Source organism: Acinonyx jubatus, chromosome C2 (assembly GCF_027475565.1).
Source record: "Acinonyx jubatus isolate Ajub_Pintada_27869175 chromosome C2, VMU_Ajub_asm_v1.0, whole genome shotgun sequence".
Lineage (NCBI taxonomy): Eukaryota > Metazoa > Chordata > Mammalia > Carnivora > Felidae > Acinonyx > Acinonyx jubatus.
This window is the reverse complement of record NC_069384.1, coordinates 112,575,099-112,596,086: the sequence shown is the minus strand read 5'-3', so window position 1 is coordinate 112,596,086 and position 20,988 is coordinate 112,575,099. Positions and strand designations below refer to the sequence as shown.

The 20,988-nt window shown below is 36.6% G+C and overlaps 1 protein-coding gene and 1 pseudogene across 5 annotated transcripts in view; one reads left to right on the top strand and one right to left on the bottom strand.

Moving 5' to 3' along the window:
• Positions 1 to 20,988, top strand: part of RNF13 (ring finger protein 13) — a 157,044-nt gene that overhangs the window by 56,369 nt on the left and 79,687 nt on the right. For 4 of the 5 annotated variants that reach the window (XM_015072516.3, XM_027061609.2, XM_015072515.3 and 1 more), the window contains one exon: positions 5,885 to 6,010. The exons of the other annotated variant lie outside the window; for it this stretch is intronic. In XM_015072516.3, coding sequence (XP_014928002.1) covers positions 5,885 to 6,010 — 126 coding nt within the window. Of the gene's footprint in view, positions 1 to 5,884; positions 6,011 to 20,988 lie in introns of those variants that run through there. 5 annotated transcript variants of the gene reach the window in all.
• LOC128315277 (GTP-binding nuclear protein Ran-like) lies at positions 8,546 to 9,461 on the bottom strand (annotated as a pseudogene).

Genomic DNA, 20,988 nt, shown 5'->3' with positions numbered 1-20,988 from the left:
TTCCTTATTCTTAATCTCAGTGCAATTAATAAACATATATAGTAGTCTGGGACTTTTTTTATTTTTTAAGCTTTGACAGTCCTAGAATATTAACATGAGCCAAATTTTGTTACCAAAGCTTTTGAACTTTTTCGGAAATAATGTGTTAAAAATTATATAGTTGGTCTAAATAGTATTTGCTGATAGCATTTTTAAGTATTTTTTAATGTTTTCAGTTATTTATGGGCTTATTTTATTTTTGTGACATCTTTTAGTCAGATATTAAGGTCTAAAATCTAACTCACTGGTAAAATATATAACCAAAAAAAGCTATTGGGGAGGATTCTAACAGTATATGAGATGTAACTTTGAGATGAAAGATATTCAGGTACTGATTTGAAAAATGCTACAAATGTAATACTTAATTTGTGAGGTTTTTAAACCTTTTCTTATAATTCAGTTAAGGGATTAACTTTTAATTAGTATATAACCCTCAAATTTCTGTCTTATTCAGTGCTTTCCTCAATGATGTGCAGAAAGACATGGAAGGTATGGCTATCGAATTTGCAAATGGCATGAAGCTTGGAATGGTTAAAATACTAATGTTTCGCCCTGGAGTCTTAAAAGAAACATGCTGAAAAGAGGAGAAAAATAGCTTAGTAGCAACATATGTCAAAAATTTGTTGACAAAACTGATTTGTTTGCCAGAAACATCAATACATCAATTACAGTGCATCACTGGAAATGTACTGTCTAGAACAGGCTGAAGAGTGGTAGTTCCTGTTGTTACTTTCTTGTTGTTACTGTTGTTGATATGTTTGATTTATTCAAAACAAATTTTTAAAATACATTTAGGCTTATAGAAAGGCTATATAGAAAAACTATTATAGAAAAATAGTACAGAGAGTTCTCATATACTGTTTACTCAGTTTCTTTTAATGTTAACGTTTTATATAACTGTGGTACATTTATCAAATCTAAGAAATTAATATTTTTACAATATATTAAATAAAGTACCGACTTCTTTAAGATTTCACTGGTTTTTCCACTAAGACCCTACTATATACCTTCTGCATATAGTAGTATATTCAGTGTTTGACCTCAAATTAAAGTTTAAGAACCAAGTCAAATGCCACTTTTTCTGCTACTGCCTCCCATAGTTAGAATGGCTTTCTCTGTTCTATGCAGTTATACTGTATGTTGTTTATATTCTGTTTCTTCTTATTGGATCTGTTAGTTCTTTCCAGATATTAATTACTTGGGTAGGGACTCAGTCTTATCCATCCTCTTATTTACAATGAAATGTGACCACTGTATTCAGAGTAGTGTTAAAGGAATTTAAAGTAATATGATAAGAGTAGTGGTTAAAGGATATTTTACTATATAAGAAGAGCATAATCTCTAACCGTTTGTGACAAAGACATTAAATGTATCCTATATGTGAAAATTATGGATAAATTTTGGAAGAATGATCTAATATAGAATTAGAGAAAAGAACAGTGGATATTTTTAACATTGTTGAAAGTTGTTGATAGGAATAAATCCATCTCTCTCACTCACATTAGGAAAACATTAGCTAATAAAGTCTGATCGGTGTAACTCTGGTCTATGTTTGAATGTCAAAATTATGGCAGTTTCCTTTGACATCTGTGTTGTTTCAAAAATTTTTTTTTCAATGTTTACTTACCTTTGAGAGACAGAGAGAGACAGAGCTTGAGTAGGGAAAGGGCAGAGAGAGGGGGAGACACAGAATCTGAAGCAGGTTTCAGGCTCTGAGCTGTCAGCACAGAACCTGATGTGGGGCTTGAACCCATGAGCCGTGAGATCATGACCTGAGCCGATGTCGGACGCTCAACTAACGGAGCCACCTAGGCACCCCTGACATCTTCGCTGTTTAAAGTATTTACATCAGATTTTGGAATCAGCCTTAATTGCCTTTTATACTAACATTTTGGCTTGTTCATTTTGGTAAATGTTCATTCTTCTTTTTGTTGCCCATTTTGTTTTTCACCTAGTCGAGGTTGTTTTGTTCTGGTTTGTTTTGACTTTTTACGGGAGGAGTATAGCTTAGTGGTTGAGAACTTTCTGGGACTGCATGCCTGCTATGTAACCTTGAGCAAGTTACCTAACCTTTTTGAGACTTAGTTTCCTCATCTTTAAAATAAGGATAATAATAATAATAGTAGCTACCTCCTTGGGTCATTGCATAGATTAACTGATTTAGAATACTGAAAGGGCATAGTGCCTGACACAGTGTTGAGTGCTAAGGCTCAACAAATGTTAACTGCTTGCTGTTACTGCAATTAATTAGTTAATTTACAACTTCAGATACTAACAAAACAACTCACCCTTCTCTGACTTTCTCCTTCTTTTATTTTTTACTCTTGCAAAGAGAAGGATGTACTGCTGCCTTGCTTTCAACATTTCTGTTGACATTATAACTACATATGCTCTTCTTAATTTTACTATTTATGTAGCTTAACATCAGTGCAAGCTGAAGGGAAGGAAAGTTAAGGCTCTTTTCAGCCTGACGCAATCTTTTAAACAAAACCACTTTATCAAATTCTCTATGATTTTATTAATCAGTATAATTTATCAACAAAAGTGATGTTTTCATAATTTTTATCCTGAAATACTGTAGTTCTAAATACCTCCTGAAGCATTCAAGCAAAATTACATTCGGTATAATTTTTATGTTTAGATGATTTTGAATATTCTAGTTAAAAAGTGGTAACCCAAACTACTTTGGAAAACTGCTTGGCAGGATTTACCAAAGCTTGATATGCTCTGATCCAGCTTGATAGCCTATGGTTCTACTTTTATGTACATACTTAACAGATATGCACCTGTGTTAGTGTCCGTGGAATGTTTGTAACAGTTCCTAACTGGAAATTCCCCGAATGCTCATCAGCAGTAGAATAGATGTTGGCATCGTCACACAATGTAACATTGTATAGAAATGGCAGCGAAAGATCTGCCAAGTGTCTCAACAGTGTGGTTGCTCAGCAGTAGGGATGACTCTCACAAGTACAGCATTGAGAGAAAGGAGTCTAAAAGACCACTTACTATACTGTATGGTTCTGTTTATCTCCAGTATAAAATTAGGCAAAAAATCAAGCTGTTAGACGACTATGTGGTGACATTAGGAATGGGGTTTGAGGACTAGTGACTGGCAGGGAGGATGAAGGGAACTTTCGGAGTTCTATTTCCGGATACATGTGTGTTCAGTTAGTGAAAATTCATCAAACTGGAAAATTATATTTGGTGCACTTTGCTTTATGTATAGTCATAAAAGATTTCAAAAGAAATCAGCATATTTATATGTAGTGAGCCTACTGCATTATACATTTGATGATACTGAGGTGCCAGTCTGCATGCACAATTTTTGTCCAGCATTGTTTAAACATCAGGCAATTACAACAAAGAGAGAATAGATGGACATCTAGTTCCTAAGTCTTGTAGGCACTGGTAGTTTTCTTGAATATCCTACATATTGGCATAAAGTGCCACTGTCAGAAGGTAGAAATGAGGAGGATCTTTAATTACAGAGCAAGCATCGGTTTTTGTTTTTTTTTTTAAAGTTTATTTTTGACAGAGAGTGACAGAGCATGAGTGGGGGAGGGGCAGAGAGACTGAATTAGGCTGCAGGCTCTGAGCTGTCAGCAGAGAGCCTCATGCAGGGCTTGAACTCACAGACCGCGAGATCATGACCTGAGCCAAACTTGGAGGCTTAACTGACTGAGCCACCCAGGCGCCCCCTCCCCTTTTATTTTAACGTTTATTTATATTTGAGACAGAGAAAGAGTGAGCACAAGCAGGGGAGGGGCGGAGAGAAGACACAGAATCCGAAGAAGGCTCCAGGCTATGAGCTGTCAGCACAGAGCCTGATGCAGGGCTTGAACCCATGAACTGTGAGATCATGACCTGAGCTGAACTTGGATGCTTAACGGTCTGAACCACCTAGGTACCCTGCAAGCATCTTTTTAATAAGAAAAGATTGGCCCAGGGAGGTGACACTAGGCATGTGGACCTGGCTTAAAGCAGCACCTTGTTTGATATTCTTATCCAAGAGCCTAGAGAGTTGTGCCAAATCAATTGACAAAGCCCATTATACTACCTTGTATACTTTGTGGATGATACAAACTAAGTTTGCGTTTAGTTTTAAGTGACTCATATCTCAGGGAAGAATAGGAATTAATAGCAAGTTATTCTTTTAGCATAGTCCACAGGAAAGATAATGTTTAATAATTTAAGGAAAAAACCTATTTTTTAAGGCTTTACTCAATTTTCTGTTAATGCAACTAGATTGTTTTTTGGGCATTTGGCTCATGTGTATTTGATTTTTATAAATTTTCTTATGTTTAAAAATAATACATTTGTCATAACAGATATAACAATATAGAAGTTATAAAAAACAAAAACCCTTTTCTAGTTTCACTTGTAGATCTTTTTTTGTGTGTATCTGTACTTACCATAAATGCATTGATTCTAAGATGCATTTATTTTATTAACCCCTTGTTTTAGCATCTCTGAAATTGGAATGTGTCTTTCAATTGCTATCCACTAGGTGGCAATCATGATGGAATTGACATCACCAGACACAGGAAATTTGGCCTTAACTGTTCATACTGTCTTCACTTTCGTTGAGTTATATGCCTTGCTCGTACTACATGGGTTGAGTTTAATTGCTGTTCTAAGTGTCTTGAAAAGAATTGCATTATGTGATTTTTTCATCAAAGCAAGAAGTTACTGTTTGTGCAGACAGGCACAGAAAAGCAGCAGGGTGTAAATTTAACATGATTGAAGCAAATACTCATTGCTAGAAGGATAACCGCAGTTCTATTTCCCTGCAAAGTAAAAACCAAGTGTTCTATGGAATCCAGAAGGCAAACTATTTTATGAATAAATGAAGGTATGCTGCATTTTATTCCTGAAACATTTGCAAAAACATTCCCCTTTACAAGCCAGTCCACGCAACTTTCAGCCGGAGAAATTGCCATGTCCTGTGGAATAGGTGGTTGGTGTGAGCCCTTCACATACCATTTGGACTATTGTTAAAGAAACTGTGTCATAGCTTTAATTGCTTACTTTTTTATAAATTCATTGAATTCTGTTATCTGTTTATGTGTTTATTCAGTTATTACATCCGTTGAGATAGCCATTTGATTTTTATGTTCTAATCTGTTAATGTAACATTTCATGTTATTTTCTGATGTCAAACCATCCTGTATTTCTGGGAAAGCAACTTGCTCTTTTCTTTTTAAATTAATAGTTATCTTGTGGATACCTTCTCAATTTAGTGTGCATAGATTTACCTCATTCTTTTTAATGGCTGCATTATTTTTCTATTGTATATATGTTTTTAAATGGCTACCTTATTGACGTACATGATTTCCAGCTTTTACTGTTAAACACGGCATAGCATGGAGCATCTTTCTACATACACCTTTATATACTCAGGCTAGTATTTCTATAGAACAAAATTCCCAGAAATGCTGTGCATTTTCATTGCTTGATAACATGAAGGAAGTGTAAAAGTTAATTTTAAAAAAGTATTTACTTGGTTTAGAAATGTCAGTCATCATTGGAAAATACACCAACATGATAACAGTGGTTATCTTTGGGGTGGTCTTTGGGGTGATAGGCTTATGTGTGATCAAAAAGAGAACTTTAATAGTAGAAATGGAACTTACTTTAAAAAACTAAATGCTTATGAAATCAAATACTGCTTTAGAAGTCCTTGGATTGTGAATATTTGGAGGGTAGGAATTGTCACAGCTCCCAGATAACTCATCTAGCATAATGCAAAATACATGAAACATATTTAAAAGATATTTGTAGAAGTTAAGTTGTATTTAATTCTTGAGTTTAACAAAGAAAAAACTTCTTGCCAATTCTTTTACAGGGTTTTTTGATTAATTCAAAACCAGAGAATGCCTGTGAACCCATAGTGCCTCCACCATTAAAAGATAATTCATCTGGCACTTTCATCGTGTTAATTAGAAGACTTGATTGTAATTTTGATGTAAAGGTAATGTTTGCTTTTTTCATTTTTTTGTTACTGTTTTTTTAGTTTATCTACCTTGAATTCTCCCTTGTTTCAGAAAGGCTTTAAGAGAGTTGACACAAGTCATCCAGCTTAAAAAAAGTGAGGACAAAAGCAAAACGAAGGTGAAGTTGGTGAAGGCAAGCAAGAGAGTAGCAGGTTAAGTCTCATTCATCTACTACAGAATTGACCTTTAAGCTTTTAACAGCCAGTACAGAGAGGGAGACAGCGTTGGTTTCACGATTCACAGTTTTAATAAGGTTGTAAACAAAATTGACTAGGATAAAAGTGATTGTTATTGGTTCTAAGAGTTTGCAGGTAGAAGTTGGGAATCTTGAACTGTGGCTTAATAGTGGAATCTTGCTTGATCTAATCTAGGAATGGAAACGTTAACCTTCAGTTTTATGCCTTTACTCTTCCATTATCAATATTACATGTATATTTATATTTATGTTGACATCGGGCTTTCTCTTCTGTAACAAGCTGATTCCATCACCTGTACGCAGTTTGTCTCCCTGGAGCGGGTTAAGTCAGATAAGTAAAACAAAGTTTGCCATAGGACATCCCTCACTATCGTCAGTGCTGCTCTAAAGGTGTGGTTTTTTAATGCTTTTAATACTGTCTTTACAAATCTGGTTTGGTATGGCCTTGGCAAAAGAAACACATTGAGGCCTGTATAAAATAAGCCTTGATGTTACTTTTACTGATCTACCTCAGACCTGAGTGTCATGTAGTTTCTTGCGTGTATCTTAGAGAATAGACATGGGATATTACTTCATGTATTTGACATAGCTTGATCTTAGATGATTTATTCAGCGGGAACAGACTCCTGATGTGCCTGAATTTTGTCTCTGCTTCTTGCATTTCATGAAAGAAATGACACCTCTATAATAAACTTATTAAAGGAATAAAATAATAACTCCAGAAGGGTTTGGAAATGTAGAGCACATTGGAAATGATAGGTGTTGTTACTACTGTATATCGGTTCCAAACCGAAACTCTTGTCTTTAGATGCGAAGTAAATTAGAGTCGAAGTCAAATGATTTCTTGCTCTTCAGAGTTATATCTTTTTTTTATAATAGTTTGAATTTAAGCCATTTTAAGATTTGACCCAGAACTAAATCGTAATAATTGCAGACTGTTCCAACAAAAAGGAAATATTATTGTAATATTTCATTAATTTCTTGCCAGTAAATTAAAAGTAAACCAAAATTTGCTGATTCTAAGGTTTTTGCATTATTATGCTATGTAATTTTTGGTTCAGTCCAGTCTTTATTAACTAGAAACTATAATACTTTTTTTTTTTTTTTAAGAAAATTTTTAGTTCGGGATGGGAAGTGGTTCACTGCAAAATTTAGGAAAATACTGTCATTGAATGTTTATTTTTGATGGTAGAAACACAACTCAGGGATGCATATGTGGTAGAGTTATTAGTCCTCTTGCCCCTTTAGCAGATCCTCATCATGAGTCTGAATGCTGCTAATGGAGTTTTAGGATTAGCTGGATTTCAGCTCCTCTCTTCCTGCTTCCTGCCTTGAATTTTATTCTGCAACCATACCACCTCCTTGAAGTCTCTTGACTTGTCATACAATGCTAACTACACCTTTGTGCCTAATTATACGTACTATTTTCTCTGTTCAAGATCTCTGGCCAAGATGATGTTTAAGTGCTAGCTGAGGATGTTATCTTTCCTGGAAGGCTTACTTTTCTTTGTGCCCTCTCTGGCAGAATGAATCATTCCAGCCCAATGTGCCACTCTTCCACTTTGTAAATAGCTCCCTTACTCTTTATTCACATTATTATTTTTTATTATATATATTTCATTTATGTGAGCTTACCGTGTTTAGAGTTCACGTATAGTTACCTAATTTGTATCGGAGTGCATAGTAGATGAGCAATAAAGTTTTGTTAAACTGTGTAGTGTAGTGGTAAGGCTTCTGCTTAGGTGTATAATGCATTTTTAAAAAACACGTACATGTAAAAATGTTTAAATTGATTCTCATCTTAGAAAAGTATTAAAAATTTTTTCATTATACCTCACCATGTAGACATAGTTTTAATGAATAAGGTCCTAGTTTATTGTACAAGTTTTTTTTTTAACTCTCTTATCTTTTCTTCACAAATAAACAACAGAGTATTTATTATAGCCATTTAAAGCTAATGACTCCTTATTCATGTTGTTCCTAATGGTTTCTGTCTTGTCTTAGTTATGAAAAATATGAGGCCTCGAGGGTGCCTGGGTGTTAAGACACACAGTTAAGTGTGTCTGACTTTGGCTCAGGTTATGATCTCAAGATTCGTGAATCCGACCCCACATTGGGCTCTGTGCTCACAGTGTGGAACCAGCTTGGGATTCTCTCTCTCCCTCTCTTTTTCTGTCTCTCTCTCCCTCCCCAAATAAATAAATAAATAAACTTAACAACAACAACAAAAATATGAGACCTCAGTTTACAGGATAGACACATTGATTTTAATTAAAGTCTGGAAACAGACTGCATACATTTGAATACACCCCCCCCCTTTTTTTCTCATTTGAAATAACTTTATTCTGATTTTAAACAAAAAGGAATGGGAATGACAGTGACAAATGAGATTTCACCACTGGATACTGTGATGTGACTACAGCAGTCTTTTATTTGAAATTCAGGAAACAACTGCATTCCAAAACAGATAAATATGCAGGTTCAAAATATGAAGGTGTTTTTTAAACTGCCGCATTCACTCCGAAGCATTCATTTCCTTCAGCATCCCAGAGATGAAGCATATGTTCTGCTCAGCTGTACAATAAAGTGGCAACACCCTGCACCACTGACGTTACAGGGCAGGTGCCTATGAAACCAGACTGCCGATGCTGGGGTCCAGCTGCACTTTCTCATACGTCATCATCCTCACCTGGGAGAGAAGTTTGACAAACTCCAAGTTAGGGTCTCTGATTAGTTTTCCAGAAACCCAGAGGAAGGGCTTTTCAAAGTTGTAGTTACCTTTTGGCAGAAATGTCACAGTGCTGAAGGTTCTTCTTTCAGTGGAAGACAATAGATTTTGCCTTAACTTTCCTGTCCATAATGTCCACTTTGTTGCCACATAGCACAATGCGGATGTTTACACATACTCGTACCAGACCTCTATGCCAGTTAGGCACATTCTTGTAAGTAACCCTTGATGTTACATCCGACATTGTGATGGCACACCGAGGTTGGATGTAATAGCCATCTCTCAGCCTACCAAATTTCTCCTGACTAGACATATCCCATACCTTGAACTTAATAGGTCCTCTGTTGGTATGGAACACGAGGGGATGGACCTCAACACCCAAGGTGGCTATGTACTGCTCACATTCGCCCATCAGGTGATGTTTCACGAACATCATTTTTCCTTTGCCACCATCGCCAGCCAATTCAAGTTTGGACTGGACTTGGAATTCTTCTTGGGCAGCCATTGTGCTATTACTTCCAGAAGCGTCTCCAGCCCATCTGACCTGGATGCTATTTTTTATTGCTCATTAGTGGTGTGATCTTGGGCAACTGTTTTACTTCTGTGTGCCTCAATTTCTTTATCTGTAAAATAGGAATTATAATGTTCCCTACATCATAGGATTGTTATGAAGATCAAATGAAATAATCAATGTGAAATGCTTATCAGTTAGTGCCTTGCACAGAGTAAATAAGCAACAGGAATTAGCCATTGATGTTTTACACTTTTTACCATTGGTGTAAAACAGAATAAGGATAAAGATGTCAAAGATGCTAACTGTATTAGGCCTCGAAGTTTTTCACAGCTTGCTGTTTGCAAGCTGGAGAACTAGGACAACCAGTGGTATAATTCAGTGTGAGTCCCAAGGCCTCAGAACCAAGGGAGCCAATGGTGTAAAGTCCTGGAATCAAAAGGTCCAAGAACCAAGAGCTCTGATGTCTGAGGGCTGGAGAAGGTGGATATCAGGAAGAGAGAGAGGATTTGCCTTCCCTTTACCTTTTCATCTGTTTGGGCACTCAACAAATTGGATAATGCCCACACACGTTGATAAGAGTGGTGGATCTTTTTTTACTTAGTCTACTGAATCAAACGCTAATCTCTTTCAGAAACCCCTGCACAGACATACTCCAAAATACTGTTTTACCAGCTCTCTGGCAAGTCTTAGCCCCATCTAGTTGACACATAAAACTAAACATCACACTGACCTTTCAGAAACTAAATTATTAGCTGATAAGTTACACTGTGATGCAGTAATTCAGTGACAGTTGATTGTGAAACTTCTAATATGGTTTATAAAGGACAGTTTAGTCATGCCAGCATGTAATGTATAAAATATAAGTTTCATAAGAAATATGCATCACCTGTCAAGGTAGTGTTAAATAGATAAGGATAAAGCCATCACACTTACTGGAAAAATAACTGGAATGTCATCCCAAAGAGCATTTCCTTTCTAAGGGTGGTCATTGGTTGATAGGCTATTAGCTCTATTAGCTATAATCTTCTGATCAAAAATCTTTGCCTGTATTTTCTAGGCTTCCCAATTGATGGTTATATATCATTTTTTATTAGGTATGTTATAGAGCCTACACTTAGAATGTATGTTCTAGTACTTTTCTGAATTGAAAATAAATAGCTCTTTGTATAAAATAGGGGTTCATTCATATATATCCACAATTTTGTATGAATACATTGACTTAAGAAAATAGAAAAATAACTCACCTCCTTATTCCTGATGTAGCATTCTGGAACCAAGTACTGGAAGTGCTTAATTCAGCCCCATACAGAATGCTGGAATTGATAGTAGCTGCAAGGTTATATTTTTTGTCACGCCACTTATCAGAAATGATACCCAGATTATCACAGACAAATGAGAATGAGCTATATCTTACAAAGCTTTCCTCGGAGGAACCCTTTCTATTGTAGATAGCAGAAGTGAAAGAAGAAGTAAAATTTCATCAGGATCTTTTAGTAATTGTGGTGGTGGTAATCTTGGTACTGTGGGTACACTAGGGTTTACGTTTTGGAATGCTTCACATTTTTTTTGAAGATGAGTATTGTACTATAAGAAACCTAGATTTACTTCTTCCTTAGAAGTCAATGATAAAGTGAATTAAAAATTAAAAAAAAATTACAATTAAAAGAACAAAACTACAATTAAAAAAAAAAAGGTTTTTTTCTATACAAACGATCCCCATTGCTTTGTGACTCAGAGATAGCCGATAAGAATGCAGAAATGCAGTTAACAATTTTTGGAAGGTAGCAAATTACATTATTTGTCACATTCTAAATTAAAGAGAGCACTGTTTTAATTTTTTGTCTTCTGTTGAGAGAAGCACATCCGAGCCTTTAAATTTGTCTTGCTCTAAAGAAATGCAGCAAAACCTGTACTCAGAATTAGTATTTGGATATGTGAAATATCCAGAGTGCTAGTAACAACGGTTGATTACCCGCCAGCTGCTTATTCTGAAAACAATCACTTTTACTCACACTGACAAAAACTGTATGCTCTGAAAGATACAGCTCTTTAGAGGAAAAGCAAAACAATGTTATTTTGTTTATCTTTGTACAGTGCTGTTCTTTACTGTGACAAAATGTAATTGTTTGGAAATGCTAGTTTTTTGGTGAGTATTTGAAGTTAAAAAACATTGATGGCTCTGGTAAATAAATTAAGGCGTTATTAAATCGTTTAATTAGAAAAATGACTTTGTAAAGTCCTGAGGCAGAGAGTTCTCAGAAGACTTGAATTGGCATCCCAGTGGAAAATATGACTTAAAAAAAAAAAAAAGAAAATATGACTTTTTTTCAATTTGTAAAAATATCTGGTTATGTCAAGAACATTAAAATAATCACATAAAACAGAAATTTTCAGAATGACACAAATTTCTGTGTTTATAGCCAAATAAAGATTAGTTATCAGAAGTCTGTTCATTGTCCTGGAGGTCCTAGATATTTTCATCATGTGGTTTTAATACTAAGTCAGCAATTTCTTCAAATAGTTATTTTATTTAATTTTTTTTTATTATATGAAATTTATTGTCAAATTAGTTTCCATACAACACCCAGTGCTCATCCCAAAAGATGCTCCCTTCAATGCCCATCACCTACCCTCTCCTCCCTCCCACCCCCCATCAACCCTCAGTTTGTTCTTGGTTTTTAAGAGTCTCTTATACTTTGGCTCTCTCCCACTCTAACCTCTTTTTTTTTTTTTTTCTTCCCCTCCCCCATGGGTTTCTGTTAAGTTTCTCAGGATCCACATAAGAGTGAAAACATATGGTATCTGTCTTTCTCTGTATGGCTTATTTCACTTAGCATCACACTCTCCAGTTCCATCCACGTTGCTACAAAGGGCCATATTTCGTTCTTTCTCATTGCCCTGTAGTACTCCATTGTGTATATAAACCACAATTTCTTTATCCATTCATCAGTTGATGGACATTTAGGCTCTATCCATAATTTGGCTATTGTTGAGAGTGCTGCTATAAACATTGTGGTACAAGTACCCCTATGCATCAGTACTCCTGTATCCCTTGGGTCAATTCCTAGCAGTGCTATTGCTGGGTCATAGGGTAGGTCTATCAAATAATTATTTTAATTGAACTCTAGACAAGCTTGGTAAACAGATATGGTGCAATGCATGTACTTCTGAATTTTATTACCATTTTATGCTCTAATTATTTTTTTCCCCAATATATGAAATGTATTGTCAAATTGGTTTCCATACCACACCCAGTGCTCATCCCAAAAGGTGCCCTCCTCAATACCCATCACCCACCCTCCCCTCCCTCCCACCCCCCATCAACCCTCAGTTTGTTCTCAGTTTTTAACAGTCTCTTATGCTTTGGCTCTCTCCCACTCTAACCTCTTTTTTTTTTTTTTTTCCTTCACCTCCCCCATGGGTTTCTGTTAAGTTTCTCAAGATCCACATAAGAATGAAACCATATGGTATCTGTCTTTCTCTGTATGGCTTATTTCACTTAGCATCACACTCTCCAGTTCCATCCACATTGCTACAAAAGGCCATATTTCATTCTTTCTCATTGCCATGTAGTATTCCATTGTGTATACAAACCACAATTTCTTTATCCATTCATCAGTTGATGGACATTTAGGCTCTTTCCACAATTTGGCTATTGTTGAGAGTGCTGCTATAAACATTGGGGTACAAGTGCCCCTATGCATCAGTACTCCTGTATCCCTTGGGTCAATTCCTAGCAGTGCTATTGCTGGGTCATAGGGTAGGTCTATTTTTAATTTTCTGAGGAACCTCCACACTGCTTTCCAGAGCGGCTGCACCAATTTGCATTCCCACCAACAGTGCAAGAGGGTTCCCGTTTCTCCACATCCTCTCCAGCATCTATAGTCTCCTGATTTGTTCATTTTGGCCACTCTGACTGGCGTGAGGTGATATCTGAGTGTGGTTTTGATTTGTATTTCCCTGATAAAGAGCGACATTGAGCATCTTTTCATGTTCCTGTTGGCCATCCGGATGTCTTCTTTAGAGAAGTGTCTATTCATGTTTTCTGCCCATTTCTTCACTGGGTTATTTGTTTTTCGGGTGTGGAGTTTGGTGAGCTCTTTATAGATTTTGGATACTAGTCCTTTGTCCGATATGTCCTTTGCAAATATCTTTTCCCATTCCGTTGGTTGCCTTTTAGTTTTGTTGGTTGTTTCCTTTGCTGTGCGGAAGCTTTTTATCTTCATAAGGTCCCAGTAATTCATTTTTGCTTTTAATTCCCTTGCCTTTGGGGATGTGTCGAGTAAGAGATTGCTACGGCTGAGGTCAGAGAGGTCTTTTCCTGCTTTCTCCTCTAGGGTTTTGATGGTTTCCTGTCTCCCATTCAGGTCCTTTATGCATTTTGAGTTTATTTTTGTGAATGGTGTGAGAAAGTGGTCTAAGTTCATCCTTCTGCATGTTGCTGTCCAGTTCTCCCAGCACCATTTGTTAAAGACACTGTCTTTTTTCCATTGGATGTTCTTTCCTGCTTTGTCAAAGATTAGTTGGCCATACATTTGTGGGTCTAGTTCTGGGGTTTCTATTCTATTCCATTGGTCTATGTGTCTGTTTTTGTGCCAACTAATGATTATTTTTGAACAATGCAGCTACAAAGCCGTATAGGCCAGTTTTCATGAAACTGAAAGAACTTAGTTACTCCCTCTATGTTTTGTTTTTTTGTTTTTTTTCCTGACATGGATCAAGTTGCATTAGGGTTGTAGATGATAAGGATACTTTGGTACTCATCTTCTGTTGGAATGTGACTTGTATAAAACTTAGGTGTCATGCAAACCCCCTTGACCTGACTCCTGCCTTTCTCTCAAGTCACATCTGTACTTTGCCTGCCCTATTACCTTACTCTTCAATAGTTCACAAGTCCGTATATGTGTTGAGCAGTCTCTCCCTTTCTGTCTGGTTTTTACCGTGTCCTTTATCTGGATTACCTTCTCTCTGTTTGTCTTTCTGGACAGCCTGACTTTATTTTAGCTCTAAGATATGAAGTAGCCTGAAACCTTTCCCAATTTTCTCTAAGGTTGAATAGATCACTTCTTTTTCAATATATTACTTAATCCCATTTAATCACTGTTTCTTTTATAAATTTAATCTTTGTGAGGGAAAAGATAATGTTTTAGGTTCTGTAGTTTTAGTGTCTAATACATTGTATGGCACTTGGTGGATGCTCAGTAAGTATTTGCTGAATGAACTAATTTAGAACACTTTAAGGGCTTATACTTTAAATGTATTAAAGAATAAACAGTATTATTGGAACCTTCTATTGGCTCCATGTTCACTTCACTTAATGTTCTTGGAAATATTTCTAAATCTAGATACTCATTTATCCCATAAACATTTTTCTCGAGATCCCCATGTTTTCTGAAAAATTAAAAAAAAATTACCACTAACATTTTTAGGTTATTTGGATGATCTTGTAATAAACAGACATACCATTTTTTGGATGAAATTTTGTTATAAAATAATCCCCTGGTCTTCCTTTCTAGGTTTACCTTTCATTACCTTTTTCAGGACTCCAGGCTGATATATTACATGGGATTCCCACAATTTCACTTAAAAGAAAAAAAAAATTTTAACGTTTATTCATTTCTGAGAGACAGAGACAGAGCACAAGTGGGGGAGGGGCAGTGAGAGAGGGAGACAGAATCAGAAGCAGGCTCCAGGCTCCGAGCTGTCAGCACAGAGCCTGACGCGGGGCTCCAACTCACAAACCGGCAGATCATGTCCTGAGCCAAAGTCCGATGCTTAACCGGCTGAGCTACCCAGGCACCCCCACAATTTCACTTTTATTTCTGTAGTACCAAGCGAGTAGATATGACCTTGAGTAGAAATTAAACAAAATTATCTCCAAGTTGCTTCATATTATTATTTAACTTTTTCCTACTCTTTTCTATTTTCCTACAAAGTAACTTATAGCATCTGTTATTAATGTACTTCAGAATCATGTTTAACAGACTCTACAAAAGGAATGTTTTCAAGGATATTTGGGGTATGGAAACATTTTTACCTATATATGGTTCAAACAGCTTTGTGTGTTCATTAAATTATTCGTTTCCTCTACCCTTTAATTGATAAAAATATCTGCATTTTAATAATTAGTTTCCTTTATATACATTTATATTTCCTTTATAACATTTACACAATATTAAAACAATAAAATATTCTTCTTTTACCAGGGAAGTAATATTCAGTGAAAGAAAACTGAAAAATAGCAAATTACATTTACTTTACCCTAACCTAATGAAACATGTAATGCCCATTACTTTATTTACAAATCTCTTCCCCACACATTCTTTTGCTTCCAAGTCAAGACAATCAGATTATTGAGATACACAAGTCTGTCTAGATAGGGAGGAAAGCTGGGATCTAGAGGAAGAGAGCAAGATGGATTATATCCATGAACTCCCCTTAATGAGAGTGAAACATCATCAGAGCCCTAGTACCGCCTTCTGTGGAGTAGCTTTTCCCAACATGACGGTGTACTGATCCTAAAATAACGTGTGGGAAAAAATGGGGTTGGAATGGGACTTGATCTTGGCGGGATTGCTTGCTACGGTTCTGGATCTTATTTCAACTATTGATCATTCCCTGCTGTAACATCTCTAGGCATTTTTATTCTATAGGTAGAATTAAGTTTTTACATTCTCATCTGGAGCCACTGGTGCTGCTCCATTCTCATCTGCATTGCTTTGATCATTTGAGAAGGAGATTCTGCTTCTTAATTTCTTCTTACTTCTTTAGATGAAAAAGGAAGGTCATGGTCGAGTTTCGAGAACTATCTCTATTCTCTATGTCTCCCATTAATTTCTTTACCTCATCTCTTTCCCTTTTAGAGAAAAGAATTTTTTCTCCTGTGTTAGACATCTAAGTTGAGAGAAAGAGTAGTTTGTACCAGGCTGATGGTTGAGTTATTGTTGCTTTGTGTTGGCAATTCTAAAAGAAAAGAAAACGAGTTTTCCAGAGAATTTTTTCAGTTGGCACTTGGAAGCAGAGTTAGACTACGTTTTCTGCATTTTCTACATTTTCCTTAGAGGTCTCATGGAGGTTGGATCATAAAGTGAAGCTCGAATTGTTGCAGATTACACTAGAATTGCCAACACCCTGGGTCTAGCCAGCATGGTCAGAAGAGGCCAGGTTCCAGAACCACCGAGGATGTGTGTTAGAAATTGTTTTCTTTTTTTGTTTTGACTTTTTACCTTTTTGTGTTCTGAAACTAGCATACACAGAAAAAGAATTCATAACGTATGTATGCATACATAGTGTGCTATGATAATGAATATCTGAGTACTCCCTACTCAAGTTTGAGAGAGAAATGTTACTTACTGATGTTAATTAATGTTAATTAATCAAACTTCATTAAAGGCTCCATGGTAAATTTTTTGTTTTTTAGGTTTTATTTCATCTCCCGATCATATTAACTCATATTGATATCTGATCTTCATGAGGGAGCTTCCTGTTTGGAATATTTTTTATAGTAATTTCAAATGTTTTAATAAAGTGATGTTAAGTGTACCACAAAGTGATTGCTTGTTAAAGCTGCTCATTTTCTGTCTTGTATTTGAAAAAGCTTGTGATGAAAACAGTTCTTTGCTAAGGCCAGACCAAACCCCCAAAGTACTGTGCGTTTCTTTTTTCTTTACTGTAGATTCTTTTTTTTTTTCTTCTATATATTATTATTTCTCCCTAGCTTGATTCTAGCCTAAAGAAACCCTGGATACTTTCTCACTTCAGCTTCTTGGGAGGAGAGCCTGTGTTTTATGCAATTCTGTGTACTGAGCTTTTTGTTACAATACCTGGAACACCAAAATGAGCAAGCAGTAAAGGAGGGCATATACTCAGAGGTCTGCCACTGGGTGGCGCTAAGCACCAAAATGCTCACTGTAAAACTGTTCCCTCAATTACATTTCAATTGTAGTACAAGTCTGTCACTACTTGGGAATTCCTAGTTGGCTGATAGCAAGTTCAGAGAGTTGTTTTTTTTATAAAACAAAAAGTTCTTTCAACAAGCTTTATTTACAGTGGTGGGTGGGTTGAATGGGAGCTTCTCGTTAGGATGAGAAATAATAAAGATTTGATTAGAATATGAATCCCAGCAGTATCCAAAAAATATGAATTATGATCAGATTTTTCATTTTAACATGCATTTTAATATGCATATGTAACTAGAGAATAGTTATCCATAAACTTATGGGATACCTCTATTAAATTGCACTTCTGAAAATTTATTAGGCAACTTTTAAGTGATGTAGTTAATTTTAACTGGTAAAGTTTGTTACAAAGTAACATCTTTAATCTTTAATTTTATTTTTATTATATTTTTAAAATATTCACTTATTTTGAGAGAGAGCACATGCCCATGAGTGGGGTAGAGGCAGAGAGAGAGACTCCCAAGCAGGCTCCACACTGCCACTGCAGAGCCCCATGTGGGGCTCAAACCCATGGACCTCGAGATCACAACTTGAGCTGAAATCAAGAGTTGGACGCTCAACCAACTAAGCCACCCAGGCACCCCTAAAAGTTTTTTATTTTATTTTATTTATTTATTTTGAGAGAGAGTGAGAGAGAGCAGGGGAGGGGCAGAGAGAGAGGGAAGGAGAGAGGATCCCAAGTAGGCTTCCACTGACAGTGCAGAGCCCAGTGCAGGGCTCGATCTCACCGATTGTGAGATCATGACCTGAGCCCAAATCAAGAGTTGGATGCTTAACTGACTGAGCCACCCAGGCACCTCCCTAGAAGTTTTTTTTTGAAAAAGCATCTTTAAATTAGTAGCAACATTAGAAATAGCTGTACATAATGGTTTATTTTGGGTTTTCTTAATGTCTCTAAGAAAAAAAGGATTCTTTTTAGTTTTAATTTATTGTACTAATCATTTCCCAGATACAATATTAAAACTTCATTGGAAGCAGTACAATTTAGAGACCTATGAGCTAATGACTTTCATTTGGTGATGGTGTGTTGCAGAATAATATTGTAATGAAAAGCACAAATTTCTTTTCTGTTGCAGATATTGTACAGAACATGAAGAACTCATTATAATAAGTAGGTTTCAAACTTTTTTTTTGAGAGAGGGAGTACATGCATATGAAGGGAGTTGGGGAGGGGCAGAGGGAGAGGGTGAGAGAATCTTAAGCATGTATCACACTCAGCACAGAGCCCCTACGCAGGTGGGTCCTGGATCTCAGGACCATGAGATCATGACCTGAGCTGAAATCAAGAGTCTATCATTTAACCCACTGGGCCACCCAGGCACCCCAGTTTCAAATTTTGACTATAAGAAATTACAGCCAAATCCACAATAAGAAATTTATTTTTGCTTATGCCCTGATACATAAACAACACATATCCTATAGTAAAGTTTGATGAAATAGTATTCACCTATACTGCCTATAATACTCAGGTATATGAAATTTCTTTTTATTAAAAAAAAAAGTTCACCTAAGTCTGCTAAATTATTTTACTACCCACAATTTTTACTCCCCTCAATATTGAAAAATTGCTTTTGCATGTACCAAAACAAAGATTGACTTTAAAATGCTGCCAGTGGGGCTAAAATTAATAACTCAGGAAACAACAGATGTTGGCAAGGATGTGGACAAAGGGGAACCCTCTTGCACTGTTGGTGGGAATGCAAACTGGTACAGCCACTCTGGAAAACAGTGTGGAGGTTCCTCAAAATTAAAAATAGAATTACCCTTGGGGTGCCTGGGTGGCTGTCGGTTAAGTGTCCAATTTCAGCTTGGGTCATGATCTCACGGTTCATGGGTTCAAGCCCCACATCAGGCTCTGTGCTGACAGCTCAGAGTCTGGAGCCTGCTTCGGATTCTGTGTTTCCCTCTCTTTCTGTCCCTTCCCCGCTCACACTGCCTGCCCCTCTCTCTCTCTCTCTCTCCCTCTCTCCCTCTCTCTCTCTCTCTCTCTCTCTCTCTCTCTCCTTCTCCCTCTCTCTCGCTCTCTCTCTCAAAAATAAATAAACATTTAAGAAAAAAAAAATAGAATTACCCTACGACCCAACAATAGCACTATTAGGAATTTATCCAGAGGATACAGGAGTGCTGACTCATAGGGGCACAGGTACCCCAATGTTTATAGCAGTGCTAGTAACAGCCAAATTATGGAAAGAGACCAACTGTCCATCGATTGATGAATGGATAAAGAAGATGTGGTGTGTACCCCCCCACACACGCTGGAATACTATTAAGCAATGAAAAAAGAATGAAATCTTACCATTTGCAGCAACATGGATAGAACTGGAGGGTATTACGCTAAGTGAAATAAGTCAGTCAGAGAAAGACTGATACATGTTTTCACTCACATATGGAATTTGAGAAACTTAACAGAAGACCATGGGGGAAGGGAAGGAGAAAAAAATAGTTACAGAGAGGGAGGCAAAAACATAAGAGACTCTTAAATACAGAAAACAACCTGAAGGTTGATGGGGAGTGGAAGGCAAGGGAAAATGGGAGATGGGCATTGAGGAGGGCGCTTATTGGGATGAGCACTGGGTGTTGTATGTAAGTGATAAATTACGGGAATCTACTCCTGAATCAAAGAGCCCACTGTATACACTGTAGTTAGCTAACTTGACAATAAATTATATTAAAGAGGCACCGGCGTGGCTCAGTCAGTTAAGTGTCTGACTTCAGCTCAGGTCATGATCTCACAGTTCAAGGGGCTCAAGCCCCGCATCGGGCTCTGTGCTATCAGCAGAGCCTGGAGCCTGCTTCAGTTTCTGTGTCTCCCTCTCTCTGTGCCCCTCCCCTGCTTGTGCTCTGTCTCTCTCTGTCTCTCAAAAATAGGTAAATGTTAAAAAAAAATTAAAAAATAAAGTAAATTATGTTAAAAAATTAAAAAAAACATTAAAAATTTTGTTTAAAATAAAATGCTGCTACTGGAATGTAACATAAAATCTTTAATTTTTAAAGTTCCCAAGGATTCTAGCTTCTGTTTTCTGCTATACTTGAAACAAGTATGGCTTTGCATGCGGACACAGATTTTACCAGCCCTACCAAAAATATTTTCTAACGAAACAAATAAATTCAACTTATCTCCAAGCCTAAACATTTACCATTTGTCAAAAGGTCAACACTCTTAAAATATAACCTTAAATAAGAGAGGAAGCGTGCCTTTGCATCACCATAATATATGTCACAACGTTTCAGCATTAAAACCACATGCTTTTCTTGACAATTTCTTGGAACTTGTATGTACTTGATTTTTTTTTTTTTTTTTTAAGAATTGAACACTTATCAGGGTTACCTTTTTGTTTCTGTACCACCGAAAAGAATTAAGGGTGGGGAAAGGCTGGAATGACTACTAGTAGCCTACTACTAGTGAGTACAGAGAGAGAGGAAGTGACATTTGACACTTAACATTAAAGAGAAAAACCAGCTGGGGTTTGAGAAAGCATATTTCATAATGATCCCCAGGTCACTGGAAAAGGTCAAATCATATTGGGTACCTTTTACTGAGAAAGTTGGGAAAATGCAAA